Genomic DNA, 26,271 nt, shown 5'->3' with positions numbered 1-26,271 from the left:
TCAAACATTCCCCTTGGTTTTGGCCTGATAATTCCTCATCATTTTACAAGCTCTGCAGCTGCTTTAGAGACTTCATTTTAATATAACTCAGTGCTAAGGGCTGAAAATGAATTATTTCATTTATATTTTATACATTTTTAAAATAATGTATTATCAGAATAGAGGTCTCTATATTGCCATTAGAGGGTTTTCTTACTGGAAAATCTCATGAATCCATAACACTTGTTTAGAATTCCAGAATATCCCCTTTCAAGATAACTCATATGATCAACTTTAATTAGCTGAGACATTATCTAAATAACTGTAGTAGTTCCCCCTTATCCATGGAGCATACGTTCCAAGAGCCTGGTAGATGCCTGAAACTGTGGGTAGTACTGAACCCTAGGCATAGTACTTTTTTTCCTATGCATATATACCTATGATATAGTTTAACTTATAAATCAGGCACAGTAAGAGATTAACATTAATAATAAACTAGGACAATTTTAGCAATATGCTGTAAAAAAGTTATATGTTCTCTCTTTGGCTCTCTCAAAATATCTTATTGTATTGTGCTCACCTGTTTGCAGACTACGGTGGACCACAGGTAACTGAAACCACAGCTAAGGGGGGACTACTGCATATCAATTCTTGAATATTATTTCATGTACAGTTTATTACAATGTTTTTATATATAGCTCTTAATGTGCATATTTGAATATAAAGGAATAAGTAGTTCCAAGAATTCACAATCTAAAAGAAAGAAATTTTAATCAAGTGATAATGAAGAAAGAAAATGATTAGCTGAGCATAGTGGCTCACACCTGTAATCCCAGCACTTTGGGAGGCTGAGGTGAGTGGATTGCTTGAGGCCAGGAGTTCAAGACCAGCCTGGCCAACATAGTGAAAATTTGGCTCTAATAAAAATACAAAAAATTAGCCGGGCGTGGTTTTGCATGCCTGTAATCCTAGCTACTCAGGAGGCTGAGGCACGAAAATCACTTGAACTCAGGAGGTGGAGGTTACAGTGAGCTGAGATGGTGCCACTGCACTCCAGCCTGGGCAACAGGGGTAAGACTCTGTCTCAAAAATAAATTAATTAATTAAATGGAAGTGAAAAAAAAGAAAATGATGACAGAAAATGTCTTAGAATGTGCCAAAAGAGAAAACAGCAGCAGCAGCAGCAGCAGCGGCATTGCTAATGTTCATTGAGCGTGTTGCCCTCTCTACTATATTTCCAGTAACTCTTGACTCCTTTCTTTTTAGGCATGACAAATTCTTATGTGGAAAATAGTTGTAGACCATCATTTATTCAGGATAATGAGCTCAGACATTTAATCCTTAAGGTAACTGAAGATATTTTTGTCTAAGTTGTATATGTCCTTTCAATACTGTTTGAATACGAGGCAGATTTTCTTCCATTTGCTTCCTGTTATAAACATGCAAGACTCCATGTTACACCATATTTCCTTTAATATAAAAGTTTAAAATAGAGAAGTAGCCATGTGTTACTAGTTTGTGTTAATGAAAGTAGAGACAGAGGATAGGCACTTTCTACACTACAGAGCAAAGCTTGTCTTCAGCGCTAAGCATGTTATACTACCCATCTCTCACACATAGGATCTATTCGCCATGATCACCACCTCCTTCAAAGCCATCTGCCTGACATCCTGTTCCCTCAGGATCCTGTTCTTCTCGGAGGCCAGTCATTGCTTACTTAGAGTTGTTAGTGCTTTGACATTTCTGCCCTCATCATTTCCTGTGCATGGCTTTTCAGATTCACCGGGCTAGAGGGGAAACTGTGATCATGTGATTGGCTTCTCATGCCCTCGGAGGTGATAAATGTCTTGGTCATGAGCTGTGTGACTACTAGGTTTTAAGCGATAGTCGAATTAAATAGAAAGATTCTTCATACGCATTTTTGTCCATTTTTCCTTTAATTAAAAAAAGCCACTCTTTCATTTAAACAGCTGAATTTAAATATAGCATTCCTGGCAGGGATATAAAGGATATTGTGTGGCTAAAAAAATTTTTGAAGGTGGCAAAATGTGCGATTTGCTTTCGAAGCTTTCTGACCAATCTGTACATACTCATCAGTCACAGCTTCATGGAACCCTGCTTCTGCCCTGCAGAGCATGCCCAGCAGGAGTGCCAGGCTCTTCCTATGTGGCCGTATGTTCCCACTTCCATGCAGGCTGCTTCATGGGATTTGCTGGGTAGACCTTATGAGAGTAGCTGACACGTTAGTTTAGAATGAGTGATGCCTTATTATTATTCAAAAACTATAACTAGGTGTATAGTGCGATGTCTTCATTGCTTCCTTGTCCCCAGTCTGCACAGTCCTTCTACCTCAACACATCCACAGGTAATCGTTGTTCTGCATGCAGTATAGTAGGATTTGGTAAAGGTAATTTTATTTTATTATTATTTTTTGAGACAAGGTCTGGCTCTGTTGCCTAGGCTGGAATGCAGTGGTGCAATCTCAGCCCACTGCATCCTCTGCCTCCTGGGCTCAAGCCATCCTCCCATCTCAGCCTCCTGAGTAGCTGGGACTACAGGCGTGCACTACCACGCCCAGCCAGTTTTTCTATTTTTTGTCAAGACAGGGTTTCGCCAGTGTTGCCCGGGCTGGTCTCAAACTCATGAGCTCAAGAGATCCACCTGCCTCGGCCTCCCAAAGTGCTGGGATATAGGCTCATTTAGTGCTGTATATAGGCTCATCTATAGCACCTGGCCTAATTTTTTAAGAAATGTCTCGGCCGGGCGCGGTGGCTCAAGCCTGTAATCCCAGCACTTTGGGAGGCCGAGACGGGCGGATCACGAGGTCAGGAGATCGAGACTATCCTGGCTAACACGGTGAAACCCCGTCTCTACTAAAAAATACAAAAAAACTAGCCGGGCAAGGTGGTGGGCGCCTGTAGTCCCAGCTACTCAGGAGGCTGAGGCAGGAGAATGGCGGGAACCCGGGAGGCGGAGCTTGCAGTGAGCTGAGATCCGGCCACTGCACTCCAGCCTGGGTGATAGAGCGAGACTCCGTCTCAACAAAAAAAAAAAAAAAAAAAAAAAGAAATGTCTCAAGTAAATATTCTGCAGCCAAACTTTTCATGTCCAAAACATTAATTTAGAATAAGATTTCAACATGACGTTCTTTATAAATCAGTTTGCATCTTAAGAACATTTCTTAAAATTAATCTTACTAGCTCCATGAAAACTAGCTCAGTAAAACTACTCTGTGAGTTTTATTGCCACAATAACTCCCTCAGAATCTGAAAGTGTGTATGTGTATAAGAGACAGACAATCTTTTTAAATATTCACTTTTGTTTTCTTAAATCCTAGACTGCAGAAGGCTTCTTATTTGTGGTTGGATGTGAAAGAGGAAAAATTCTCTTCGTTTCTAAGTCAGTCTCCAAAATACTTAATTACGATCAGGTATCCAGACCTCATGATTCCGTATTCTAATTGGAGATGGCAAACACACCCACACATGCACACACACACACCCCCAAACACACAGGTGACTGACAGTTTAGGGTATCACTTAAGTTTCAAGTTAGTGACGTGGAATCCAGTCCTACTGGGCACTGACTTTGCAAAGAAGAGGCTCTTTAGAGACTTACTGGCTGCTCGGGGTCATGTAGGGATTCCCATGATTCAGGGTTTAGTCCTCAGCTTTTCAGATTCAGAAACTTGATCTGCCTTAGAGAGTTCTGGATATAGACTTATATTAACCACACAGGTTTTTTTTTAGAATGAAATGTCTAACTGCCAAACAATTCAACCTACTTGTATCGGCTGGTCCATTAGTCCTGTTGTCTATAGGAATGTTTGCTTGGGTAATACAGGAATTCAGAAAAGGGATGGCCACTGTGGGTCAGGGAAGGCATCACACATGAAGTAGGATGTCTGTGAGGCTTGTCAGAAGCGAGATGTAGAGAAGGCGAGGAAACATTTCAGGCTGGGAGAAAGAAGGGAGTCCCGAAGTCTAGGGAGTCAAAGGCAATTTGGCTGGAGTGGCCAAGGGATAGGGAAGGGGTGGTGAGTTCTGAGGAAGGGGACTGTATCAGCAAAGGCATAGACCTGGGGATGCTGCGCATAGTGGAAGTGGTGGAATGGGAAGTGAGAGGTATTCTGGGTTGGATTTTACTTATCAATAGTATGGTAATTTTTTAAACAGTATGGTAAATGTCTGATAAAGTCACAGATATTCTGTGATGTCTGTATTATACTATCATGTAATCTCTTTTTTTTAACAAAGACAAAAAAGTTCAAAATAAATCACAATCATTTACAAGTATCATGTTAACAATGATTTAGTTACAAGATTTAGCGGAATACTAGCAATTAGTGTTTGTATATGGTTTGTGTATATCCAGGGATGGTTCTATATGCATGTATTTTTTTCTGTTTACAAGTATCACCCTGCTTTGAACACTAAGTTCATGTCACATAGTGTCGTGAGCATATCTTTGAGCTTGAGAAAAATCAACCTTTAACAAAAAAGGACATTTATTGTATGCATCAAGAAATGTAGAAAAAGCATGGTACTGATTTTAAATGAATGTCTACCTTATGAATAGGCTAGTTTGACTGGACAAAGCTTATTTGACTTCTTGCATCCAAAAGATGTTGCCAAAGTAAAGGAACAACTTTCTTCTTTTGATACTTCACCAAGAGAAAAGCTAATAGATGCCAAAAGTAAGTGTCCATTTCTGCATGCTTATTATTTTATGTAAATGTAGTGATCACCTAAAAGTTTAGCTACACGGTGTTTTTAATATAGCTAACTAAGCTTTTATCAAAAGAGAATTATTTTGTAAACTTTACATCATAGTTAATATATATAGCTATATAGAAAATTCCTATATTCATACAGACATATACAAACACAAATGCGTTCATATGAAGATGCTTTGTTTGGGGAAAATATGATTGCTTCATATTTGCTATTTTTCATATACAAATAAAATCTTTACAAGAAAGTGTCATTTTGGATAAAAAATTGCTGAAGTTCCCATTATTTAGCTACGTGCTAAAAGACAATTATCCTCTTTTGTATATGGATTAGGTCTTTTCTGTATGAAAGACCTTGTATAATTGCGTTTGGGAAGTGTAAGTATTTTTTCTTCTCTGAAAATGCCTAGTACCAAATAATTATGTGAAATATAAAACAATTGATTCCTGTAATAGTTGAGGTTTTTTCATTTTTTAATTTAATTTTTATTTCATTTCACTTAAGTTAACTTTGTTCTTTCCCATTTGGGGAAAAAAGAAAAATTGCAAATGTCTATAAGTTATCAAAATGTGATTGCTTGACAAATACATTTTTTAGGTGTGTTTCACTTTAGGGTTTACTGTACAATCATGTCATTGCTTTAAAAAGCTATTTCCTTTCTCAATAATAGATGATCAGAAAATGTTGGAAGATAAATTTCAAAATTATTTGACAATATTCTTTTCCACCTGTTCTCTCACCCCCTTCTGCTACAAAAGCTGGTTTGCAAGTTCACAGTAATTTCCACACTGGAAGGACACGTGTGTATTCTGGCTCAAGACGATCTTTTTTCTGTCGGATAAAGAGTTGTAAAATCTCTGTCAAAGAAGAGCATGAATGCTTACCCAACCCAAAGAAGAAAGGTATCATTTTGAAATATCAAGTGATGCAAAGCGTGGATATAAAATTAATGTCCTAAATATTTTCTGCACAGAAAAATAAAATATATGGTCAAGGGAAATACTTGAATCCAAAAACATCTTAAAAATAAGATTTTTTTTTAAACCAAAATTACTTAGATTGGTTCATCATATCTTTCGAATTTATCAGGTAATTACATATTGTCTTTGTTACCCAAGATTTTAATGGTATTATTGAAATTGTAGTTTGGGGCCTATCAAATGGGAAAAAATCACAAGAGATAGAAATAAAACTTTTGCTATGAAACTTCATTATTACTCTTTAAAATATAAAAGTTAGATGTTAAAAAAAAAAAAAAGTCAATAGTACAAGAGCCTGATCTGACTAATTTTGGTGAAAGTTTCTTAAGATGTTCCAGGTGTGATTTTAATTTTTTATGAGATGTTGATTCTTTGGTAAATATCTCATTTGTTGTCTTATGATCCTTTGCTAGATTTGTCTTGCAGATATTTACTTTTTGAATTGATTAAATAGTCATCTATTTAACTTAATTGGGAAATTTCGGGGACTACAAAATGTCTCATGACTTTTTTGCCTAAGAGCATATTAAGCTATTAGATATAGGATTTCGTAGGCAAATTTCAACATGGGATTTGCTTTCCTATCCTTTAAAAGGATATTTATATGGAGCCACAAAATTCAATTTATTTACAAGTTTTGGTTAGAATATTTTTTGACAAACACCTAAAATGATAAGTGCTAATACTCATTTATTTAACACTTACCCTGTGCCAGATACCGTGCTAAGTGTTTTAGTCCTCATGAAAGTACTATTCTTTTTTTAAATTTTTTCAACATTTATTTTAGATACAGGGACTACATGTGCAGGCTTGTTGCATGGGTATATTGCACTAAGGTAGTGAGCATAGTACCTAGTAGATAGTTTTTCAACCCACACGCCCTTCCCTCCCTTTCCCCTCTAATAGTTCACAGTATCTGTTGTTCCCATGTTTATGTCCTTATATGCTCAATGTTTAGCTCCTACTTATAAGTGAGAACATGTGGTATTTGGTTTTCTGTTCTTGCATTAATCACTTAGGATTATAGCCTCCAGCTGTATCCACACTGCTGCAAAGGACATGATTTAATTCTTTTTTATGGCTGTGTAGTATTCCATGATTTATATGTTTATATGTAGCCCACTTTTCTTTAATCCACCATGGATGGGCACCTAGGCAGATTTCATGTATTTGCTATTGTGAACAGTGCTGCAATGAACATACAAGTGCATATGTCTTTTCGGTAGAATGATTTTCCTTTGGGTGTATACCCAGTAATGGGACTAAAGATTCCTCCCCAAGTTGTATTTTCTCCTAGCTTCTGTCACAGTCTTATTTCTAAAAAGACCCCTGCACATTGGCTGTGCTGAGGGGAAAATGATTGGGATAAACCTGAGATCATTGTCTGACAACAATAGATGTTGGTGAATGAACAGTTTATTGAGTGCCTACTATGTGCCGGGTACTATGCCAAATGCAAAGGACACACTAGGGAGCAGGCAGACAAGTACTGCTGTAGTGGACCTTATGTGAGATGGCCCTCATATGCTACAGACAGCCAAGAAACATGTAAACTAATAAGTAGGTAGTGGAAAGTGTGATGTGAGTGACATCTTTGCTGAATTAATAGTAGTTTTTGAATACTGAAAGATTATTTTCTCAGTTTTCTGTTGCTATTCACTTTGTAACAGTTACAGACACAACACACTTGTGCAGTGGTACAGTCATAGCTCACTGCAGCCTTAAACTCCTGGGCTCAAATGATCTTCCCAACTCAGCCTCCCAAGTAGCTGAGACTACAGATATGTATCACCTCATCCCTCTAAGTTTAACATTTTTTATAGAGATGGGATCTTGCTATACTGTTCTGGTTGGTCTCAAACTCCTGGCCTCAAGCATTCCTCCCACTTCAGCCTCCCAAAAGGCTAGGATTTCAGGCGTGAGCCACCATGCCTGACTACAACACACAAGTCTGTCCGCAGACCCTGGACATTAAAACTCAGGCATCCCCTCTTTCCAGGAAACGATCCCCAATACCCTCCCAACTTTGGTGGCTTGCATCCCAGGTACCCACATCAGTAATCCTGAGCTTCTCTCAGATTTGCTGCTCTTCTACACTGTATTGAAATTACTTAACTTTTTGATACTTTCCTCCTGCATTGGAATGAGAGCTACATTTCTGTCTGTTGTTTCTGGCCCATGATAGACACTCAATAAACATTTTCTGAAGGCATAAGTGACGATCCTCTTGTCCTTTGTTCCTAGCTGACTGACCACATAACCACTCTCAAATCCACAGGAACAATTATAAATTAAATGAATGGATATACATTATCATCTTTCTCTTTTACCTAAGGAAGCAATTTCAACGTATTTTTTAGATTTTGTCTAAAGAAGTTTTTAGCAAATGCTATGGACTGAATTGTGTCCCCAGAATTCCTATGTTGAAGCCTTAATTCCTGACATGATGGTATTTGGAGATTGGGCCTTAGGGAGATAATTAGGTTTGGATGAGGTCATGAGGATGGGGCCCTCATCATGGGATTAGTGGTCTTGTAAGGAGAGGCACCAGAGAGCTTTTGTCTCTGCATGAATGCAGTGAGCAAGGAAAGGCCATGTGAGCACACAGCAACTTGTTGGGTATCTGCAAGCCAGAAAGACAGCCCTCACCAGAACGCAGCCCTGCTGACACCTCCATCTCAGACTTCCAGCCTCCAGAACTGAGAGAAAATAAGTTCCTGGTGTTGAAGCTACCACATCTGCTATTTTGCTATGGCAGCCCAACCTCAGACTGCAAACAGCTTGGATCATTTTCTATACCATAGTTCTCATGAGAAAGAAATCTGAAAAGGCTCTGCCCTGAAAACTAAAGGCATCTGGGCCTTGCTGAAAATAAATGTCTGTTAATTAAATTGGCATTTTAAAATTTGGCTTCAAATATGGAACTAGAAGTCACAAAGCAATAGCAGGACTCCACCTTGTCTGGGCTTCTCCTCCTTTCTGTTGCCTTGAATTCTTCCTCTCATTGTTTTGTGAAATTCTAGACAACATATGACTGAATATATACAGTCTTGGAGGATTTTCCTAGATATGGGAGCTCAAGTCAGTCACTGATGATAATCTTGGACGTCTAATAATCTGCAGTCTTTTAACCCTTTGCAAAGATACAAGAAGGAAAGTGGATGTCCTCTGTAGAACTCTGTAGCCCTGCTATAGTATTTTGAAACAGTTTTTAAAATACTCAATTTTCAAACAAAAATGCATGTGTATAGTCATACATTTAAGAAAAAAAACCAACCAAGCAACATTCTTGAGAATGTGCTAATCAAATTTTAGTTCTTCCATAGGGTTCCTAAAAGGATTTTTTTATTGCAAGTTTTACAGATTTATAGAAGAAGTAGGAATGATTTCTTTCCTTTGAAATACATGATAATCTTACTGGGAAAATATAGATATTTCAAGAATATCTGGCAAATGGTCAATTAGAGTTAATTCGTAGTTGAATTCTGTGAGGAACTAAAGGAACAAATAAATTTTTGAGTCGCTCCGATGTTCCAGGTTCTCCCACTAGTCTCTGCCTCCCAACAGCCGTGCTGTAGGACAGAGTAGAAAGGGCCTGGGCTCTGAATTCAGTAGGGTTTTAGTGTCAGGTCTGCTGCTTAACAATTGTGTGACCTTAGGCAAGTTTCTCCTAATATATGGAAAATGGGTGGGACGGGGTGCATTGTTTTCCCCCAAAGTTTGTATGTTGAAGCTCTAGGCCTCAGTGTGACTGTATCCGTAGTTAGAGCCTTTAAAGATGTAATTAAGGGTAAATAAGAGTATAAGGGTAGACCCCTATACAACATTTCTGTTATTTAAGCCACCCAGTCTGGAATTTTGTTATGACAGCCTGAACAGGCTAATACAGTGGGTAATAACAGCATCTCCTGAGAGTGTGGTTGGGAATACCTGTGGCTCATGCGGTGCTCGGCTCCTAGGAAGCGCTCAATAAATAGTAGCTATTTGCAGCTCAGAAAGAAGAGAAGAGAAAACGAAAGAGAGAAAGGAGTGAATAATTATTAAGATTCTACTATATGCCAAGCACGTTGCATAATTACCCAGTTTAATCTCCCTAACAGTTCTGTGCAGAGCATCCCTGTCTTGCAGACGAGGAAACTACACTTTTAGAAGGTTGTGTAATTTTTCTAAAGTCACATAGAGAGTGACAGAGTCAGCAATCTGGCTTTAAAATCTGTATTCTTTCCACTATGCCATGCCACCTACTACATTAGCTTCCTAGATGCCAAAAGGTTTTAGGGAAAGAGATTCTGGATGATTTTCACAGCAGACACACAGTGAGGGAGTGTAGGAATGTGTTCCTGCCCACACAAGGATGTTCACTCCCATGCCAGGCTGGGCCACACAGATGCCTGCACACAGAGGCAAATATCTTTTCAAAAAGGAGTTTTGAATCTGCTCAAGCCCTGGAACCAAGTATTCACTTGAACACAACAGAGTTCTGCACCAAAGGCACAGGCCTAAGCAATGGTAAGGGAATGTGTCAGAAATCAGTCCTTGCAGGACCTGGTTTGAGAACTGCCTATAGACAGCTGGTGCAGGATAAGGTAACTGCAGAATGTAAACCCTGATTGCCACCTGAATTACCTTGGTGAGGGTCATTTTGTCTTCTGCTGTAACCAAGGAGAGTGTCTGTCAAGTGAAATTACATGTTGCATATGATCGCTTTGAAATTACTCTTTCGAATAGTAATTAACCAGTGGAATTCACTGTGATTTTATGTATGTATGTATGTATGTATGTATGTATGTATGTATTTATTGAGATGGAGTCTTGCTCTGTCACCCAGGCTAGAGTACATCAATATTAATGATGAAAGCCTGTGGTTAGTAAACGTGTTTTCTTCCCTTTTACCATGACATGTCAGTTACATTTAAACTTAGAGGAAGACTAGAGAGCAGCCCTTTTTATTTTAATTGAAAGTTGAATTTAAGATTTATGGAAAGGTCATTTCTCAGGATTTCTCAAGATGAGTTACCCAAGTTTATTTCTGATTTTACATTATGTTTGAGATTTTACGTAATAAAAGATTTTTTAAAAATAACATTGACGTTTTAAAAAATTATTTATATCCTGAATCAAACCTTCATGTCATGGATTCAAACTCTGAAAAAGCTTCTAAGGTTGAGAGACAATTACTTGGGTATCTGAACTTGTGAAATTGCAGGCCGATGAAGGACGGATGACTGCCACCAAATGTCTTAAGTGTTTCTTAAATTTATCTTCGTGAGATAATTGTGCATGAGGAAGAAGTACAACAGTACACCCAGAATCCACTTGTTTCTTGTGCACGTATGGCAGATGCTATCTGTCAGTGCCCCATGGCGTATCCCCCCAGCACCCACCACTGCAGACAGGGTGTGCCACTGGCCTCCAGTGTCCAATGCCAGGACTCTCTGCCTGACCTCTTCCTCTGGTCTTTGGAGCTAGTTCTGCCTGTGGCTCCAGGAACTTGCAGGTTTCAGGTACTTTATTAGCTTCCTTCTCTTCCCTGTCTCACTTCCCATTTCCCTGCCAGTGTTTCCTGGGACCACCCCTCAAATTAACTTCTTGTATTTGAATCCTTGTTTTGGATCTGCTTCCTCAAGAGTTTAAGTGAAGACAGCAAGACAGCAAGACACCAAGTTGAGAGACCTAGCCTGCAACATGTTGAGGAAATATTTCATAAAGGATTTTGAAAGGATGTCCTGTAAATTAAGGCAGTGTTTAGGGTAATACAGGCTTTTTCTCCCTCCCCTCACCGCTACACACTTTGGGGAAATCATGGAGTAGATGACACTTGAATCTAGCCTGTGGAGCCGATGTAAGTAAATAGTTTGGCAAGGATCAGGCCTCATGACTCCAATATTTAGATAAAGAGCTAAAGAATTATTGGGATAAGAATTTTTAACCCATTTCCCATTTGTCCTGAGAATACGCACTGGTAGCGAGCTGTATTTTTTCTTTTCTAAACAGGAAATGGATTAAATGGGATTTAAAAAAAAAAAAACTTAGATAGCTGATCAAATGAATTGCAGTTGATAGAATTACACAATCCCAACTAGAAAATTGCCAACTGAATAAAGGTTCACAGTGAGAATTGAGGGACAGTTCAATTTGGAAATATAGATAGTAACCTGTTGTAAGAGAGAAATAAATGCAACAAGCTAGGTTCTGTGTGATGAGATTACATATATAAATAAAAAATATACTTTCTGAAGTCTCTATTTTCAGTAGAGTGGAATATTTTTAGTCAGTATCATTTATAAGTTTGCAGGAATGCCAAACCTGATGTATAAGCCCTTTTATTTTTAACTGCCATCTGGTTTTGTTAATGTGAATGAAAACCTTTATTCATACTTACTCAATTTTAATTGCTTTGAGGTATCTGGGTTGTTAGGAGGAGGTAGAGCCTAGGATGACCCCCAGATTTCTCTTTGAACTGCCTAGGTTGATCATGGCCAGGAAACAGGGTAGGGAATAAGTGATAAAGACTGGGTTTGGGTTGGAAGAGATAAGGAGTTTTGTAATTTAGGGCATCTGTGGCCTGGGAAGGGAGTGGTGTTTGTTAGATGTTGGATACAAGGTTTTATGCGTGGCTTACAGCCTGCCCTCTGTTCCCTGCTTTATTTTCCAGTCTTTCCCACTGCAGCGCATGCTTCAGCTGCATCTGACCGCTCTCTCTCTCAGTTCTCACTGGTCATTCCCTCTGGCTGGAACACCTTTGTACCCCTCCCCTTCTGTCACCCAGGCAACTCCTATTTGAACATCTTTGGTGACAGAGCACTTACTATCAGCAAATGGTGTGGCGTTAGTGGTTTAGAAAGTGGGCTCTGGAACCAGCCTGAGTTTTAACCCCAGCTCCATCCTGTACCTGCTGTGACCTTGCCATTAACTCAGTTTCCAAAGACAATGGAGATGCTGGAACATCCCACAGAACTGTTAAGATTAAATGAGTTACACGTTTAATGCACTTAAAACAGACTGTGACACATAAAGTGGTCTCTAAATCTTTGCTATTATTGTTAACTACTATCTTATATGACAATTCATATCATTCTATTTAACCGAAAATTTAAAGGATTTATTGTAGTGGAAGTTTTACCAAATAGTGCCAATTTAAAACGTTCATTGTTCCAATCTTTTCTAAAGCTTACCATAAAAACAGCTGTTTCAAATAATTTTTTATCAGGCTTTTCCCCTACTTTTTAACCTTTAAATCACTTTTGTGGCATGCCGTAATCTGTATCCTGCTCATTGTTTATGGCAGTATTGGATTTATTGTTTGCTTAAACATGATATTTGAGCATATAGAGTATTTCCAATTTTTTATTATTTTGGTGGACATGCTTGACAATCTTCTTCCTATGAGTTAATTGCTTGGGATTTTCCTAAAAAGTGAGATTTATTTTATTTTTATACGTTTCATTATAAATTTCTCCAAGTGTTCTTTAAAATGTTTCTATAATCTATTTTAACCTTATATATCTATTAACCATTATAAGCACTAACATAAGAAATTTAAGAATGCATACATAATGACTTAAATGTCTTTTTAAACTTTCGAATATAAGTTACAATATACCAAAAAACTTAATAAGCTGAAAACAGTATTACAAGGGGGCATGAGGATTAATATTTCCAACAGATGTAAATTACTGTAATTTTAAAAATTGACTTGGAAATATATCAAGTTATAGACCTAGTTAATACTAAAATAAAGCAACCTGTTTGCTTTTTCATGTAGTACATACAATTTAGTTCCTGAGAAAAATAACCTATTAATAATAAAGTCATGAAATAATCAAAATTGATGATATCTTTTCAATGGAATACCATTCCCCTTTCATATTTTAGCATATTTAAAGAGTATTTTTATAGCACAATTATAACTATTGTAGATGTCAATATAAGAAATTTAATGATTTATTTATAATGATCTAAATGTCCTTTTGAAAAATCTTTGAATTAGAGCATAGAAAATTCTATACTATCCACTGCACTGGTTACTTGAGAAGCTGGCCTCCAAATATTGTTGGAATGGAAGAAGAAAGGAACAGTAAGAAAGACAACAGCAATTTTACCTGCCTTGTGGCCATTGGAAGATTACAGCCATATATTATTCCACAGAACAGTGGAGAGATTCATGTGAAACCAACTGAATTTATAACCCGGTTTGCAATGAATGGAAAATTTGTCTATGTAGATCAAAGGTAAACATTTACATGTTATAATGATTAGAATTCAATAGGATATTTGAAGCTATTAAAGATGTGTCTTAGTAGCACTGCTAGATTTTTTTTTTTTTTTTTGCTGTTTCAGAACAGAAAATAAAGTTTAAATGAAATAAGTATATGGACATGTCAGTAAATTTGTTTAAGCCAACATGTAAACTCGGAAGAATGTCTCTTAGCCAGTGGTGCAGAAACTGGGCATGGTCTGTGGCCATGATTTTACTGGCAAAAGCTAGTAAGAGCACGGCCTGGATTGGGTGGAGGCCTCATGCCTGGGTGTCTGTTCTGTGTTGCAACTCTAGTCTGGGTCTAAGGCAGCCGACAGGAGCCCAGTGATGTGCATGGTCACTCATCCCCTACCCTGTGCACTTCTTTACTATCCTGACCATATGTGGGCCTACAGTCTTCTGGGAGGGAGTACACTCACCACTTCTGAAGTTTATTTTCAATTTAAAACCAGGGCAACAGCAATTTTAGGATATCTGCCCCAGGAACTTTTGGGAACTTCTTGTTATGAATATTTTCATCAAGATGACCATAGTAATTTGACTGACAAGCACAAAGCAGGTAGGTATGCATTGAGCAGAAGACATTTTGGGGAATTCAAAATGACAGCTTTAACTCTTAATTTCCCACTCCTGTGAAATTTGAAATTTGAATTATTCCTCACAACATTGATTTTTATAGTGGTAGACTGTTATGCTGATAATTATCTTTTCTCATTAAGTTCTACAGAGTAAGGAGAAAATACTTACAGATTCCTACAAATTCAGAGCAAAAGATGGCTCTTTCGTAACTTTAAAAAGCCAATGGTTTAGTTTCACAAATCCTTGGACGAAAGAACTGGAATATATTGTATCTGTCAACACTTTAGTTTTGTAAGTAAAGTTTTATGTTAAGACGTTTATATTGATTTCAAATGAGTCTCTCTGCTTTTTTCCTCTCATCTTGCTAAACCATTAAAACCGTATGATTCTCTGGCCTTTTATTATAACTTGAGATTTATCTTTTGAGTAAGTCATTTACTGTTCAGTGACATTAGTTCTCAGAATTAAGCTAAAAGTTTTCATTTTTGTAATATATTTCTTCTTACTTGATATAATAAGTGAGGGTAAAGGCATTTATTCAACCATTTTCTTCCTACCTTCCATGGCCATTCAGTAAACAGTACAGACATGGATTTCAACTGTGCATTATTGTAAGAAATTGTTTTGTCATCCCTGTCATTTTTACCTGCACATCTTGTAAGCCTGTGGTGCCGCCATGTCTGTGTAGGCATGCCCAGCATGGGGAAGAACAGAAATCCAGCCCAGGTGTTGCTTTAGCAAGCCCTGGTCTGTCGCTGTGTCAGCCTGAAGGAAGAGCCAAGTTTTCCCGATTTTATCGTAGACTAGGATGGCCTCATTCTAAGTCTTACTTTATTTCTGTAAGTTTCTCTTGATATTGCTATAAGGTTTCCTTGAACCAGTTGTTTCCTTATCTACAATCCTGAGTGAAAAATAATTTTTAAAAAAGTTTAATACCTCCAGTATTTTCCTGTCACCCATCCCAGTAATCTTTGCCTACTTATTATTAATACATGAACTGAGAGTTTGTTACTGCGAGAACACGTACTTTATAGGGGAATGGGGCATTTGGCAAATGCCATGATACTTAGTACATTAAGACCTTGATTTCTGGTGGTGATACTAACAATATGTGTATATAAAACATAAATGGGCCACATACAGAGCTTGGTGTAGTTGCTATAACAGTTTCGTTCACCTTAGAAAACGAATCATCTATGGTGTTTTTAATTCTAGGGGACGTAGTGAGCCTGGAGAAGCATCATTTTTTCCTTGTAGCTCTCAATCATCAGAAGGTAAGCTTAGTTTTAGATGATGGAAGACTTATTACTAAGACATATTATTAAGACTATTATTATCTTTTTCTGGCCTGGAGAGGAGAAAATTTGAAGGTGAAATTAAAAGGAGTTCTACAGGTTGGGTTATAGGAATCCCAACTTTGGTTTAGAAGAGACTAAGTTCAACAAGAAACAGATACCCCATTTAAACCCCCAGAGGTATCACCATATCCCCCTCAAAATTTCCACAGTGCTTCGCTCACATTTCTGTTATAATCTTGCATTGTACTGCAGTTAGTTGTTCGTTCTACTTGCTTTCCAGTAGACTGAATTCTTTAAGAGCAGGAATGATGTTTTATCCATTATTCAGCCCTAGCAGCTAACATTGTTCCTTGTCACTTGGACAAATGAATGAAAAGTATTAGGGGGAGTTTTTGCTTATCTGTGTTAGTTTTTCACAGATAATTTTTCACAGGAATATATTAATGTATTATTTGTAAAAATAAAAATCCTAGGTAACATTGAAGTAGTATTGCTGGGGAGGTTAAAGTGGGAAGAGACTGGACTCAAGGATTACAAGTCACGATTGTGCCCTCAGTGACTTTCTACACATTTGATTCAAAGAGCATCATGAATTACATTTGTAATGCAAAGATGAGTGTTTTCTAACATTTTTGGATGCAGCTAGCCTGTTTCTTTTAAGGAGAGAACTGTGAAATTATTTGAATTGAAAGAAAGATAAAGTCCTTAATTGAATTTCTCCTTTTGCTGTTACTTAGAATCCTCTCGACAGTCTTGTAGGACTGTACCTGGAATGTCTGCTGGAACAGTACTTGGTGCTGGTAGTATTGGAACAGATATTGCAAATGAAATTCTGGATTTACAGAGGTAATGTTTTATTGCTGCAAATATTTTCAAAAGTAAAAATGTCGTATTTATAAAACCAATATACAAAAATCAGTAGTCTTCCTATATACAAATGATAACTGGTTTAATATAATGGAAAATATTATCTTTACAGAAGCAACAAAAAAGATAAATTTTACAAGAAATGTTCATACCAACATGAAAAAAAACTTTAAAATTCACAAAGGTACACAAAAGATAACTCAAATGACTTCAGATAGAAGCTGTTTTTCAACAGGAAGACAGAATTGTAAGAATGTCCTGTTCCTTAAACTAAACTGTGACTATAATGTGGATCTAGTCAAAATAACCACCGTGTAGCCGGGCATGGTGGCTCATGCCTGTAATCCTAGTACTGTGGGAGGCCAAGGCAGGTAGATTACTTGAGTCCAGGAGTTTGAGACCAGCCTGGGCAACATGGCAAAACCCCATCTCTACCAAAAAAAAAAAAAAATTAGCTGGATATGGTGGTGCACACCTGTAATCCCAGCTACTTGGGAGGCTAAGGTGGGAGGATCACTGGAGTAGGGTGGAGGGAGAGGGGCTGGTGGGGCAGCGTCAAGGCTGTAGTCAGCTGTGATCCTGCTACTGTACTCCAGTCTAGGCAAAAGAGCAAGACCCTGTCTCAAAAAAAAAAAAAAAAAAAAATACCACCATGCATTTTTTTTGGAATCCAACAGATTATACTAATCACATTAAAGTATCTAGAAATTTATGAAAAATAAGAAAGTAATAAAGTGAGACTAATGCTATCAGATATTAAAATACGTTATAAAGCTATGACCACTGAAACATTTTGGTGTGACCCACAAATAGATCAATGTAAAATATTATATTTCAGAAACATCATCAAATGCACATGGACATTTATTATATGGTAAAAATTAAAAGTGACATCTTAAACCAGTAGGTAGAAATGAATTAAACATTAAAGGGCATTATGATAACCGTATAACCATTTGGGGAAAAAATAAAGCTAGACTCCAACTTTATTCTTTACACTAAAATAAATTCCAGATAAATCAGAGCTCAAAGTAAAACTATAAAACTAAAGTTTTTCAAGAATACATGTATGAATTTTCGTATTCTCAACTTGAAAAGTTCTTTCTAAACATCACAAAATCCAGAATTTATAAAGAAAAATATTTGGTAAATTTAATTGTATGCAAATTAAAACCTTACACATAACTATATCATTATAACAATGTTAAAAGAGAAATTATAAACTGGAAAATGTGTGGATTTCATACAGTAAAATAGACAAACTATCTTAATGTATAAAGAGTTTTATTGTATAAAGAATAAAATACGCTTTATATTAAACCTTTTTTTTTTTTTTTTTTTGAGACGGAGTCTCACTCTGTCACCCGGGCTGGAGTGCAGTGGCCAGATCTCAGCTCACTGCAACCTCCGCCTCCCGGGTTTACGCCATTCTCCTGCCTCAGCCTCCCGAGTAGCTGGGACTACAGGCGCCCGCCACCTCGCCCAGCTAGTTTTTTGTATTTTTTAGTAGAGACGGGGTTTCACAGTGTTAGCCAGGATGGTCTCGATCTCCTGACCTCGTGATCCGCCCGTCTCGGCCTCCCAAAGTGCTGGGATTACAGGCTTGAGCCACCGCGCCCGGCCTATATTAAACCTTATGTATTTAATTTTATATCTCTCTCTATATTAAACATTATAGTATATAGAATAGTTACTAGGTTTTTTTAAAATTTTCTTTTGAGGCAGGGTCTTGCTCTATCCCCCAGGCTGGAGTACAGTGGTGCGATCATGGCTCACTGCAGCCTGGACAACCCGTGCTCAAGGGATCCTCCTGCCTCAGCCTCCCAGGCAGCTGGGACTACAGGCGCACACCACCACACCTGGCTACCTGGCTTATTACATTTAAAAAAAATGACACAATAAAAGGCTAGGTGCAGTAGCTCATGCTTGTAATCCCCAGCACTTTGGGAGGCCAAGGCAGAGGATCATGTGAGGCTAGGAGTTCAAGACCACCCTGGGCAACATATCGAGACCCCCATCTCAAAAAAAAAAAAAAGGGATTAGCAAGGCATAGTGATGCACAGCTATAGTCCCAGCTACTTGGGAGGCTGAGGTGGGAGGATTACATGAGCCCAGGAGTTCAAGTCTGCAGTGAGCTAATCATTATCATTTTCCTACTGATTAGTGATATTCACTGCCTTTTCATGTGTTTATTGGCCATTTGTATATTTTCTTTGGAGAAGTGTGCATTCAAGTCCTTTGCCCACTATTTAATCAAGTTGTTTGTTTTGTTGCTGTTGTTGAGTTGGGAGTTGTTCACATATTCTGGATATTAACCACTTAGCAGATATGTAATTGGCAAATATTTTCTCTCAGTCTTTGGGTTGCCTTTTTACTCTGTTGATCAGGTTTTTTGATGTACAGAAGTTTTTAATTTTTATATGCTCCAGTTTATTTATTTATTTTCATTTGTTGCCTGTGCTTTTGATGTCATACCAAGAAATCATTGCCAAATCCAATGTCATGAGGCTGTTCCACTATTTCCTCCTAATAGTTTTTTAGTCTTAGGTCTTAAGGTCTTAAGGTAGAATGAGTAAGTCTACAGATCGAATGTGCAGCATGAGAACTAACTATAGTTCATAATGTTATATACTGAAGATTTGTTAGGAGAGTAGGTTTTAGGTGCTGTCAACATACACATACACACAGGTAACTGTGGGAAGTGATGAATATGTAAATTTATTTAACTGCAGCAATTTTACTATGTATATGTACAGTAAACCATCGTATTGTACACCTCAACGTCAACTGCCTTCTTGGGAACACATAAAGACATAAAGTTGTGTTTATGCCATTTTGTTCTCTATGTATGTGTTTCATTGATTTTTACCTGAGGATGACCTATTGTAGTCAAAATATGGCACATTTTCCACTTTAAAAAGGTTCCAGAATGTTAGTAAATCTTTCCTTACTCTCAGTTCTGCCATTTAGTATCTTGAGGAGGAGCTGATTTTTGACATGAGCACCTGTTTTAAACTGTGCTGTGTTATTCTGTTATTTTAACATAGGCTATATTGACAGATGATATGAGTTACTCAAGAGATTTTTACCTCAGAGCTTTATTTTTCTACTTACTATGGAGTGTTTTTCAGCATTCCATAGTCAAAAATAAGCCTGGCACCTAGAAAGTCAGTGTAATTGTGAAACCTGCTATGATACTCAGTTTCAAGCTCCTCACTGTATTTTTATTAGTAGATTATTATGTATTTAGAGGAGAACATTTCCTTCTAAAATATGTAAAAATTAAAAATGTTTTATGTATCACTTTTTAAAGGTTACAGTCTTCTTCATACCTTGATGATTTGAGTCCAACAGATTTAATGAAAGATACTGACACTGTGAACTGCAGGAGTGTAAGTATACTTGTAAATGATAATATTCATGAAATAAATGAACAATAAAATTTACCCCTTGTTGATTATTTCTTTTAAGAAAAGAAGTCATTCTGTCAGGAAAAAAAAAAAAAAAAGAACCCGTTTTTGTCACTCAGTGATTTTTAAGTGGCTTTGTTGCATAGTAAAGAGTGAAGTTGCTGTGGACATAGTATCTGAGTCCCAGTTATGACACTTACTGGGACGTAACCTTGGGCTTTTACTGAAACTCTCTGTACCTCAATTTTCTCATTCGTAAAGTAGGAATAAGAATATCATTCATCTCCTAGAGGATTGTGAGAATTAAGAGCTTAAATACATGAACAAAAACTGTTACAACAGTGCCTAGCACACAGTAAGTGCTCAATAACTGGTAGCTCTTATTATTGTTATTGTAATAGGTTGCAATTTAGTAGATTAAAGCTACTCCTTGAGGTTTGAAAAAAAAAGTTTAAATAATATAAGCCACGAGATAAATACCACATACTACTTAATTCAATTGAACAAATACTAGCTATTTGAAATACATTATTGTATATACAAAAATTACTAAACCTAGTGCTATCTGGAAGACTAAAATACAATATAATTCTAATTTAGCACAGACAACAAAAAGCTCTAAAGCAGATATGTAAATCAAGCAGTGTAAGACTACAGGAGAAAAGAGAAATTTTATCTGACCAGGGACAAACAGAAACTTGAAAATACGAATATCAGAGCCAGGCATGGTGGCTGTGCCTATAATTCCAGCTACTCAGGAGGCTGAGGCGGGAAGATCACTTGAGGCCAGGAGTTCAAGACCAGCCTGGGCAATATAGTGAGACCTCCTTTCTAAAAAAGATTTTTAAAAATACTAGCCAGTAATGGTGGCCCACGCCTGTAATCCCAGCTACTGCAGGAGGCTGAGGCAGGAGGATCACTTGAGTCCAGAAGTTTGAGGCTGAAGTGAGCTATGATCACACCACTGCGCTAGCCTGACTGGCAGACTGCAACTGTCTAAAAGCAAAAAAAGAAAATATAAATGTCATGTCTTTTTACACAAATATCATGTCTTCTGCTTTATTATTTATTCATTTACTCATACAGTTAGCATATGTTTATTGAGTATCCATTTTGTGCGAGGTGGTATGTGAGAAACAGATTTGTGTGGTAGTAAAAATGTCTAAGTAGTGTACATTATGTAGGCATTCTATAGATAAAGTATGTCAACTTAATAAGACAATATAGGCAAGTGATTTCCTATTTTATGAGCTCCATGGATTATTAGATTGTTTGGCCTGTAACTGTATAACAGTATAAGAACTTTTCAGTAACAGCATTTGGTTTAGTGTTTCCCACTCCAAAGCAGTATTTCCCATAGTAGTTTTATATGAGGTATAGTTTTGCCATCATTTTATAAACACAGAAAGAAACTTTGACCTGAAGCATTTGTGGTCGTGAACTTTTTCTTCTTCATCCAAAACTATTCCTTACGTATGCATCTTCAGTTATGGCTCTTAAGAATGCAGGCTCTGGAGTCAGGTAGACTTTAGTTAGAATCATGGCTTCAGCACCTTGGGCAAGATGCCCTCTTTAGGCCTCAGATTTATGATGTGTAATGTAGCTGCCTTACAGTATCTGAGAAGTGAGATGAGACGGTGCAGGTGGAGAGCTTGGCACATGGTACTCGGGAAAAGCAAGCTTCCATACTGATGGTGGTAGTTGTGGCACTGGCGGCTGGCCCGTGTCTGATAACTGCAAAAAGTATTTACCTTGGCCTGGCACAGTGGCTCACACCTGTAATCCCAGCACTTTGGGAGGCCAAGGCGGGCGGATCACGAGGTCAGGAGATCCTGGCTAACATGGTGAAACCCTGTCTCTACTAAAAATACAAAAAATTAGCCAAATTAGCCAGGCGTGGTGACACATGCCTGTAATCCCAGCTAGTCAGGAGGCTGAGATAGGAGGATCGCTTGAACCCGGGAGGTGGACGTTGCAATGAGCCGAGATCATGCCACTGCACTCCAGCCTGGGTGAGACAGCGAGTCTCCATCTGAAAAAAAATAAAAAGTAAAAATAAATAAATAAATAGAGTATTTATTATTATTCTAGTAGGAACCGCACTGTTTATGACTCTGGCTGTCTTTTCAGATGTCGAATAAGGAGTTGTTTCCACCAAGTCCTTCTGAAATGGGGGAGCTAGAGGCTACCAGGCAAAACCAGAGTACTGTTGCTGTCCACAGCCCGGAGCCACTCCTCAGTAAGTTTTCTTTGGGAACTGCTGACCATTTTCATTATCAAAACCCCCCTCTTAATCACTGTGTTTTCAGGCACAGGAAATTTCAAGAGAAGCAGACAGTTTTTAAAACTAAGGTTTTTTTCAGTTGAGCACATTGGCTCACACCTGTAATCCCAGCACTTTGGGAGGCCAAGGCCGGAGGATTGCTTGAGGCCAAAAGTTCAAACCAGCCTGGCACACATAGCAACAAACCATCTCTACCGAAAAAAAAAAATTGTTTTAATTAGCTAGGCATGATGGCTCATGTCTATAGTCCTAGCTACTAGCCTGGATGACAGAGTGAGAACGTCTCAAAAAAATAAGTAAATAAATAAATAAATAAATATTTTTTCATTCAAGATTCTAAATAGCAATAATTGTACTCAATCTTAAAATGGATGCTACCGTTGGCCAGGCATGGTGGCTCATGCCTGTAATCCTAGCACTTTGGGAGGCCGACGCAGGCAGATCACGAGGTCAGGAGATCGAGACCATCCTGGCTAACACAGTGAAACCGTGTCTCTACTAAAAATGCACAAAATTGGCCGGGCATGGTGGCGGGCACCTGTGGTCCCTGCTGCTTGGAAGGCTGAGGCGGGAGAATGGCATGAACCTGGGAGGCGGAGCTTGCAGTGAGCCAAGATCATGCCACTGCACTCCAGCCTGAGCGACAGAGTGAGACTCCATCTCAAAAAAAAAAAAAAGATCCATTCTCAAGAATTACCAAGAATTCATAAAGGATAGAAGTCAAAAAAGTTTAAGATGTAATCATTCATTTTAACAATGTTTATGCAAAGTTCAGATAAGTAAATTGAGTAATGTGGTATTTTAGTCTGTTTTATGCTGCTGTAACAGAATACCACAGATGGAGTAATTTGTAATAAACAGAAATTATTTGGCTCACAGTTCTGCGGACTGGGAAGTCCAGGAGTATAGTGCAGGCATCTTATGAGGACCTTCATGCCTCATCTTCCCATGGTGGAAGTTAGAAGGGCAAGAGAGCGTAAGAGCAAGAAAGCAAGATGTGAGAAAACTCACTTTTATAACAAACCCACTCTTGAGGTAACTAACCAACTCCCACAATAATGACAGTCCGTTCATGAGCGCAAAGGCCTCATGACCTAATCCCCTTGTATCAGGCCTCACTTCGCAACACCGTTGTGTTGGGGATTAAGTTTCCAATGCATGAATTTTAGTGGACAGTTCAAACTATTGTATATAGTTTCATTTCCTCCATGACTGACATTGCTCTGCTAAAGCATACACTAAAGAGAAGCAAAGGTCTTGAAGGAATTTGGATATCCACTTTAAACACACAGAGAGTCATATATTTATTATCTGAAGTTCCATTGTTCTTTGACACATATATGCAAACCTTCGGTTAGTCTTTATCTGCATTTTAACCCTAATTTCTAGAACCTCTTGTCTCTAAATTAATTATCATCTCCATGGTTCCTACTTATTTCCTTTTTTGATAAAAATCTGATTTACCTCCCTTTTGTAAGAAAATTCCAAAGTTTTAGAAGATGCTTTTGTCTTAAGCTTCTCATTTCAGTATGAAACAGATAGGGTTTTTTCACAAGCAGATTACACTTTCTCCTTCCAGGATTTACACAAACACACACACACACACACAGTAAATCTCCTAGCTTCCTTCCAGCTCTCTGAGAGTCTGTACCCTTTAGCAGTGTAATTTCCTATTAGAAAACTCATAGACTAGCTTATCTCTCTGTAACAGATGAATTAGGTGCAATTTATCTGGCAGAAGATTGTTATAAAACTAGGTAACCCATTTAAAAATATATCAGCCGTCTGCAGCTTAAGATACATACGTTGCTTTCAAAAACACATTTTATGGTTTTCTAGCCTTGCTTTGCCATTTTTTTAATCACAATCATTCTTTAACCTCTAAATGTGTGAAACGTGTGACTTTCTTGATCACCTTTACTTACACAGGCCTGTATTTTAATTCATAGGTGATGGTGCACAGTTGGATTTCGATACCCTGTGTGACAATGATGACACAGCCATGGCTGCATTTATGAATTACTTAGAAGCAGAGGGGGGCCTGGGAGACCCTGGGGACTTCAGTGACATCCAGTGGACCCTCTAGCCTTTGATTTTTAACTCCAAAAATGAGAAACATTTTAAAGCATTTTATTTACGAAAAATTGTCTCAACTATTCTTCAGTACTGTATTGATATTGTTTGTATCTTTTATTAATGTTCTACCAGTTTTTATAGATTTGCATCTTATTGTCACAGGGATGTGGGGAAATATGTTTTCCTCCCAAGAGAACCAAGTTTATTATAGACTCCTTTATTCAGTGAAATGGCTTATAATCCACTAGTTGCCATATTTTTGCTAAAATATTTCTAACCAAGAATACTACATACCTATAGTTTTGGCTTTGTTTTATTTTTGATGCATTTTTTTTTTAGTTGGGGTAATGTAATATATTGATATTTTCCTTTGTGTCTAAGATTCATTTATAATAGTAGGTTTGTATAATTTGGAACATTTTCCATTCCTTGCAAATTTCCTTAATTGAGGATAGGGCTTACACACTTTAAGAAAACAGTGAGTACTTGAACATTTAAAGGGATGGTGCAATTTATAGTCATAATCACATTGAATACTGTATTTGATCTTTGGAGACTTAGGCAAGCACAGAGCTGGGATATGTATGCTCAGTTGAGCACTTTAAGATGAATATTAAGTGAGATGATTTATTACTTAAAATGCAGAAAGTCAAAAGAGTTTCAGTTTTCCTTACAGAAAAGGAAGGATCTTGGGCCCTAGAACTTGGGGATTAACCTTTGCATGTAAGATTTACTCTTACTAGGCCGGACGTGGTGGCTCACGTCTGTAATCCCAGTACGTTGGGAGGCCGAGGCAGGCAGATCACTTGAGGTCAGGAGTTCAAGACCAGCCTGGCCAATATGGTGAAACCCCATCTCTACTAAAAATACAAAAAAAAAATTACCCGGGCATAATCTCAGCTACTTGGGAGGCTGAGGTGAGAGGATTGCTTGAACCTGGGAGGCAGAGGTTGCAGTGAGCCAAGATTGCACCACTGCACTCCAGTCTGGACAACAGAGTGAGACTTCATCTCAAAAAAAATAAATAAATAAGATATTCTCTTAATATAATCACTGAAGATCTCTATTATAGCTAGATTAGGTTTTTGACATTGAAAAAATACTTAGGGATAGATTTGTCCTAAAGGAAAAAAGTAGACCTGGGCAGATTAAATGTCTTGTGTAAAATCACACATTGAATTCATAGAGTTTTAAATGTGTAATGTATATAAACCAGTTTCTTTATACACATTTGGGAAAACATTGGTCTCACTGGTTAAATGATTAACTAACTGACCTAGGAACTAGTTGTAGCTTTCTAGGTAATTAGGTAATTACAGTTATTATCACCTGTAACCAAAGGTAATGAAACAAATGACAAGTACATTTTTAAAATTATGAGGCAATGAGAAATAATTTTAAAACCGATTTTCTAGTTATAATTTAAAATTTGGAGAGCATTTTTAACAGTAATTAATCCAGAGATGGCTCAAATTCAGTATAAGAATTAAGATTATTTAAAATACTGCATGTCTACCTTCTCGGGGATCATACTTTATAACACTTTCTGCTTCGGTATCTCTTCATAGCTTGCCAAGTATGCTCCCATATATTCTCTCTTGTGCCTCATAAATGAAAGTCAGATAGGCTGGGAACTCATGCGGCAACCCTCACACTTCAATGTGGGCTTCAAATCCAGTTTCCTGTTCTATATGGTGCTACATCTTTCCAGCAAATTTCCCTCAGAGCCCCTCACCAAAACAAAGCATTTTGACCCTGCATGCTATTTCTTTAGCTGTAGGTGATAGATTAGAACTTGTCAGATA

General features: G+C 37.7%; 1 protein-coding gene across 2 annotated transcripts in view; it reads left to right on the top strand.

Annotated features, from left to right (window-relative positions):
- Positions 1 to 24,832, top strand: part of ARNTL2 (aryl hydrocarbon receptor nuclear translocator-like 2) — a 40,813-nt gene extending 15,981 nt beyond the window's left edge. For both annotated transcript variants that reach the window (XM_011946968.1, XM_011946967.1), the window contains 12 exons: positions 1,246 to 1,325; positions 3,317 to 3,409; positions 4,558 to 4,675; positions 5,471 to 5,614; positions 13,683 to 13,923; positions 14,405 to 14,511; positions 14,672 to 14,822; positions 15,747 to 15,805; positions 16,567 to 16,675; positions 20,010 to 20,088; positions 22,237 to 22,345; positions 24,340 to 24,832. In XM_011946968.1, coding sequence (XP_011802358.1) covers positions 1,246 to 1,325; positions 3,317 to 3,409; positions 4,558 to 4,675; positions 5,471 to 5,614; positions 13,683 to 13,923; positions 14,405 to 14,511; positions 14,672 to 14,822; positions 15,747 to 15,805; positions 16,567 to 16,675; positions 20,010 to 20,088; positions 22,237 to 22,345; positions 24,340 to 24,476 — 1,427 coding nt within the window. In that variant the 3' untranslated portion in view covers positions 24,477 to 24,832. The remainder of the gene's footprint in view (positions 1 to 1,245; positions 1,326 to 3,316; positions 3,410 to 4,557; positions 4,676 to 5,470; positions 5,615 to 13,682; positions 13,924 to 14,404; positions 14,512 to 14,671; positions 14,823 to 15,746; positions 15,806 to 16,566; positions 16,676 to 20,009; positions 20,089 to 22,236; positions 22,346 to 24,339) is intronic.
- Positions 24,833 to 26,271: the final 1,439 nt, after the last annotated feature.

The sequence above is a fragment of the Colobus angolensis genome, unplaced genomic scaffold, assembly GCF_000951035.1.
Source record: "Colobus angolensis palliatus isolate OR3802 unplaced genomic scaffold, Cang.pa_1.0 Scaffold256, whole genome shotgun sequence".
Classification (NCBI taxonomy): Eukaryota; Metazoa; Chordata; class Mammalia; order Primates; family Cercopithecidae; genus Colobus; species Colobus angolensis.
Note: the sequence above shows the minus strand (reverse complement) of the source record. Positions and strands in the feature narration are given on the sequence as shown.